Source organism: Anolis carolinensis, chromosome 1, assembly GCF_035594765.1.
Source record: "Anolis carolinensis isolate JA03-04 chromosome 1, rAnoCar3.1.pri, whole genome shotgun sequence".
Lineage (NCBI taxonomy): Eukaryota > Metazoa > Chordata > Lepidosauria > Squamata > Dactyloidae > Anolis > Anolis carolinensis.
In genome coordinates this window covers 140,206,767-140,212,766 of record NC_085841.1, presented here as the reverse complement: position 1 = coordinate 140,212,766, position 6,000 = coordinate 140,206,767, and the positions used below count along the sequence as shown (strand labels likewise).

The 6,000-nt window shown below is 45.5% G+C and overlaps 1 protein-coding gene across 4 annotated transcripts in view; it reads left to right on the top strand.

The window, feature by feature from the left end:
• The first annotated feature begins 1,132 nt into the window (after window positions 1–1,132).
• hmgcll1 (3-hydroxy-3-methylglutaryl-CoA lyase like 1) overlaps window positions 1,133–6,000 on the top strand; it is a 105,209-nt gene continuing 100,341 nt past the window's right edge. The window contains exon 1 of one of the 4 annotated variants that reach the window (XM_062983173.1): window positions 1,133–1,460. In XM_062983173.1, coding sequence (XP_062839243.1) covers window positions 1,326–1,460 — 135 coding nt within the window. In that variant the 5' untranslated portion in view covers window positions 1,133–1,325. The remainder of the gene's footprint in view (window positions 1,461–6,000) is intronic. The other 3 variants (XM_062983179.1, XM_062983187.1, XM_062983168.1) reach the window with 3 other exon arrangements.

Genomic DNA, 6,000 nt, shown 5'->3' with positions numbered 1-6,000 from the left:
TGCTGTATTTTATTCTTTTTACCAGGGGGTACTGTGAATTTCTGATGTTGTGTTTGACTGTTTATTGCCTATGTTTTGTTTTGCACTTGTTGTATTTTGTATGTCACACCTTGAGTGTTGTGTGAGCCACCCTGAGTCCCTCTGGAAGATGGTGGCGGGATATAAATAAAGTTTTATTATTATTATAATTATTATTATAAGTATGACACAGCAAACAAGATAGATATGCTGGATTTCGTATCACAAAATCACAAGTCGAACACGTCCCAAGTTCTAGGACTGTGTGATGTATTTTCGGATGATGCGTGCAGATCCCAGTAGGGTGGCCTTTTGCAGTTGGCAGATCGTGATTTTGTCAATGTCTATTGTTTCCAAATGCCGGCTGAGATCTTTTGGCATGGCACCCAGTGTGCCCATCACCACCGGGACCACCTGCATTGGTTTCTGCCAGAGTCTTTGAAGTTCAATCTTGAGGTCCTGATAGCGGCTGAGATTTTCCCTGTTGTTTTTCGTCAATGCGACTGTCACCTGGGATGGCAACATCAATGATCCAAACCTTTTTCTTCTCCACAACTGTGATGTCTGGTGTGTTGTGTTCCAGAACTTTGTCAGTCTGGATTCGGAAGTCCCACAGTATCTTTGCGTGCTCATTTTCCAATACTTTTGCAGGTTTGTGATCCCACCTGTTCTTTACTGCTGGGAGGTGGTATTGGAGGCTTAAGTTCCAATGGATCATTTGGGCCACATAGTTGTGTTGTTGTTGTTATTATTATTATTATTATTATTATTATTATTATTATTATTATTATTATCCATACTGTAGAATGAATGCAACTGGAGGCATCTTGAACTGTCAGGGAATCATGGGAGTTGCAGTTTGGTGAGCCTGGAATCGGTAGAGAAGGCAGAACCCCTTGCAAAACCCCCAGCATTGCGCCAGGGCAGTTCAGCGGGTGTCGATCTGCATTCATTCTGCGGCGTGGATGCGCCCTTGACTTCCTCCTCCTGCGTTTGGCCGGCTGATGCTGACGACTGACGTCACTCAAGGGCAAGAGGTACCCGCAGCTCACTGACGTCAGGAGCGGGCCTCGGCCAATGAGAGGCGCCCTTTCCGCTCGGGATTCCCCCTTCCCGCGACTGGCTGAGAGGCGGATGCTGAGGATGCCCTTGCCTTGGTTCCGGCCGCGAGCCCTGCGCGGCGCCACAGCCATGGCTCCGAAGAGGAAGAGCAGGAGGAGGAGGAGGAGGAGGAGGAGGCCGGCCTGATCTTGCTTGCGGGCTCCAGCCTCACAGGCTGCAGCAGCAGCCTTAGCCTTCCTCCCGCCATGGGCAACGTGCCGTCGGCGCTGAAGCACTGCCTCAGCTACCAGCACCTCCTCAAGGAGCCCCTCTGGGTGGGCGACGCGCCGCCTCCTCCACCGTCGCCACCGCCCACGGAAGACCCGCAGCCCCTGGGGCAGGTAACAGCAGCTTGGAAAGGCGCGGGCGGAGGGGATGGCGAGAGGGTGGGCTGGCAGGAAGGCAGGCAGGCAGGCAGGCAGGCAGGGAGGAGGGCAAGGGCACTTGCCCTCGCCCTTGATGACCAGCTGGCGCAGGTCTGTTGAGCAGAGAACCAGCAAGAGCCCCTTTACATCTCCAGGCACCTCTTCCTCCTCTCCAGCATTAGATGAGGACCCTAAAACAAGGCTGCCCCACTCATCCCCTCCTGGGCCACATCAGCCTCATGCTTGCCTTCAAAGGGCCCTTGAATCCCTGGATGGAGAATCCCTGAAGACAGAGGGCTAACTATATTCAGGCTCTACTGCAGGCCCTGAAGACTGCAGCCAGGAAATCAGAAGACGTTTACTACTTGGGAGAAGAGCAATAACCAATCTTGATAAAATAGTGAAGAGTAGAGACATCACCCTGGCAATGAAAGTCCACATAGTTAAAGCAGTGGTGTTCCCTGTAGTAACCTATGGATGCCAGAGCTGGACCATAAGGAAGGCTGAGTGAAGGAAGATAGATGCTTTTGAACTCCAACCAAGGGCAAGGTGGATGGATGGTACCCTTGACCTTGAAGGAGCTGGGGATAGCAGTGGTTGACAGGGAGCTCTGTAGTGGGCTTGTCCATAAGGTCACAAAAAGTCAGAAGCGACTGAACAAATAAGCAATAACAATTGGAAAATAACTACACCCGGTCTGTGGGCACATATCCTTTTGGCAAATGTAAATCTCTATGAATATGTGGAAATCACCTTTTGAAAACCACTAATCAAGAAAATCATGACCTTGTTAGAAGTCAGCCCTTTGAACAAGTGATATTCACAAACATTCATGTAATGGCACACAGGTAACTCAGCTGTTATACTGAAGAACCATGTCTTTGAACTGCCAAGGGCTAAGACATGCCACTACAAAAATATATTTGGTTAGCAGAGGATGGTTGTTTCTTTAAAGTTAAACTTGTAGTTGCATTTGCTCAAAGCATATACACTTCCTTTAAAACCTTTTTCTTTAAAATTACACTCCCTCGAAATCTCTTAGTTTAAAATATGCACTCAGAGATTAAAAAACAAAAACAAATCTTCTTTGAAAAATATATCCTGTTTACTCACAAAACATCCTGTATTAATTCACCATACAGGCACATTTCTTATTAAAGTTCAGTTACAGATAGGATGTAGCTTCACTCTGTGTTAAGTATTCAGGATATCATTCTTAATCAATAGTCCAAAGTCTTTAATATAGTTGTACTCAGTGAAGTCCATAAACATACATGCATCCACCTCTACTGAGGTCTGATGCAAACTGAATACAAAATGGAGCCCTGAGTCTGAACATGCTCAATACAATCACATGTCTATAACCCCTCCCACACCAAAAATGACAGTCAAACTGGCAAATCAACATATACATAGAATACAGGTTAACAAATAAATAGTGAGAGGCCTGGGAGGTTGCTATCTCCAACAGGCCTGTAGCCAGAAAAAAACATTCGGATGGTGTTAATTTTTTTTCTCCGATATGACTTTTCAGGTCAGTGTCTCCTGATCAACAAGGCCCTGAAATTTCTATCATTATGTAAAGGTTCTTCACAGTTAACAGGTCCTGAATCATTGCTCCCTCTTAAAGCCAGTTCTTTTCGGCCACAAAGGACAATAGTTACCACAACTGGCAGAAGTTTCTGTTGTCTTCTGCTTTCTTCTTATTACCTTTATCATGATGATGGATTACAGCAAGACATTTCCCACTGTGAATTAGCAAGAAATTTTAACCCAAGCATAAGTTGTTTTGATTGTACTCTGTTTTCTGGTGTCTATTGAAGACTTCAGTTACATTTTTCCATCACACAAATGGTTTAGCAACCCATACATCAAGTTTCTGATGACCACATTCAAACACCACACTGTACTTACAGAGTGCACCTTGTACATGAAATGAGTAGGCTAACCAGAGAAATCTGCTGAACCGTTTGGGTTGAAATCTTAGGTGCCTCTTGTTTTGTTGTTTATTCATTCAGTCGCTTCCGATTCTTCGTGACCTTACGGACCAGCCCACTCCAGAGCTCCCTGTTGGCTGTCATCACGCCCAGTTCCTTCAAGGTCAAACCAGTCACTTCAAGGATACCATCCATCCATCTTACACTTCTTCGACCCCTCTTCCTTTTCCCTTCCATTTTCCCCAGCATCATGATCTTTTCCAGGCTTTCCTGTCCTCTCATGATGTGGCCAAAGTAATAATAATAATAATAATAATAAAACTTTATTTATATCCCGCCACCATCTCCCCAATGGGGACTCGGGGCGGCTTACATGGGGCCATGCCCAGACGCCATACAATATAACAAAATAAACAGCAAATCATAACACAATATAACAGTACAAAATCATCGTATATATATTACAACCCAAATCGGAGAAAACAATGAAAACCAGGGCAGGCCACATGAACACTTAATTAAAACTCGGGAGAGAGAGAACATAGGGACAAGAGGAAACAGGGAAATAAAATGGTAAAGCAGTCTAAAGGATAAAGGATAAAATCCAAGGGGAATAGCTAGAGTAATATATTACATTTACTCCCCAAAGGCACATCGGAAAAGCCATGTTTTTAGATCTTTCTTAAAGGCTAACAAGGTGGGGGCTTGCCTAATCTCAGTGGGCAATGAATTCCACAGTCGGGGGGCCACAGCAGAAAAAGCCCTCTCCCTCGTTCCCACAAGACGGGCCTGGGACAGAGGCAGTGGCGAAAGGAAGGCCTCCCCGGATGAACGAAGGGAACGAGCAGGTTTATGGTAGGAGATACGGTCCCTGAGGTAGGTGGGTCCCAAACCGTTTAGGGCTTTATAGATGATGGTCTGCACCTTGAATTGGGACCGGAAAATGAACGGCAGCCAGTGAAGCTCTTTAAACAGGGGAGTAGATCGTTCCCTGTAGCTCGCCCCTGTTATTAATCTGGCTGCCGAGCGCTGGACCAATTGTAGTTTCCGGCCCGTCTTCAAGGGAAGCCCCACGTAGAGCGCATTACAGTAGTCCAGTCTAGAGGTAACTAAGGCATGCACCACCGTGATCAAGTCAGACTTCATGAGGTATGGTCGCAGTTGGCGCACAAGTTTGAGTTGTGTGAAAGCCCTCCCGGCCACCGCCGACACCTGGGCCTCAAGCGTCAACGCTGAATCCAGGAGGACCCCCAAAGTACTTCATCTTTGCCTCTTAATATCCTTCCGTCTTGTGAGCAGACGGCCATTATTTCCTGGAGGATGGACTGGTTGGATCTTCTTGCGGTCCAAGGCATACACACACACACACACACAATTCTCTATAATCCTATAGAGAAAAGTATGAAATCCATGGGGTTAACATCAGTTGACAGAAACTCAAAGGGATACACACAGCGTTCCTCCTTACAGCCCAAACCTATGCAGATACAGGTATATCTGGAGCTCGAAAACCCTATGAAATGTATGGCATTGCCATAAACTGACTGGCAGCTTGAAGGGGTACACACATTCATGTCCCTGGTGCTTGGTTGTTGCTCTCCTGCCAAAAGAGCTGCCCTCTTGGCTGACTTACCATTTCATTTGAAGTAACTCTTGGGAAGGCCTGGCACCGAATGAGAATAGGCCCGTGAGTGGCTGTGTTTGCTCCTTGCAATTGTACCATGCTATTGAGCTGCGGAGTGGTGAAGGGCATCTGTTAATTCTCAGTCACTCCTCTTTCCCTCTGGACCAGGGATTGGCTGGCCCTCCAGGTGATGCTCAACTTCAGCTCCCATCTATATATATAAAAGAGTGATGGCATCACGGTGATTCACAAAACAACAAAAGTACAGGCCCCCCAACCTCAAAATTTGACAACACAACCCATCATCCACGCCTCAAGGTTGATACAACAAAAAGAAAAGAAAAATAAAGTCCTAATTAGAGGGAGAGCAATAATTTTTTTTATCCAATTGGTGCCAGTTTAGAGGGCTAATCTCTGCCCACTTGGTTGCCTAGCAACCAAGGGACGGCCAGGTTTCAGTTAGGGGACAGGCAGATTTAGGCCTCACTTAGACTTCTTCGACAGATTATCTAATTTGCACTGGATTATATGGCAGTGTAGACTCAAGGCCCTTCTACACAGCTATATAACCCATTTATAATCTTATATTATCTGCTTTGCACTGGATTATCTTGATTCCACATTGCCATATAATCCACTTCAGTGTGCATTTTATACAGCTGTGAAGAAGGGGCCTCATATAATCCAGTTCTGAGCAGATAATATAAGATGAGAAATATACAGTAGAGTCTCACTTATCCAACGTAAACAGGCCGGCAGGATAAATGAATATGTTGGATAATAAGGGATTAAGGAAAAGCCTGTTAAACATCAAATTAGGTAATCGTTATACAAATTAACCACCAAAACATCATATTATACAACAAATTTGACAGAAAAAGTAGTTCCATGTGCAATAATGCTATGTAGTAATTACAGTAGAGTCTCACTTATCCAACACTCGCTTATCCAATGT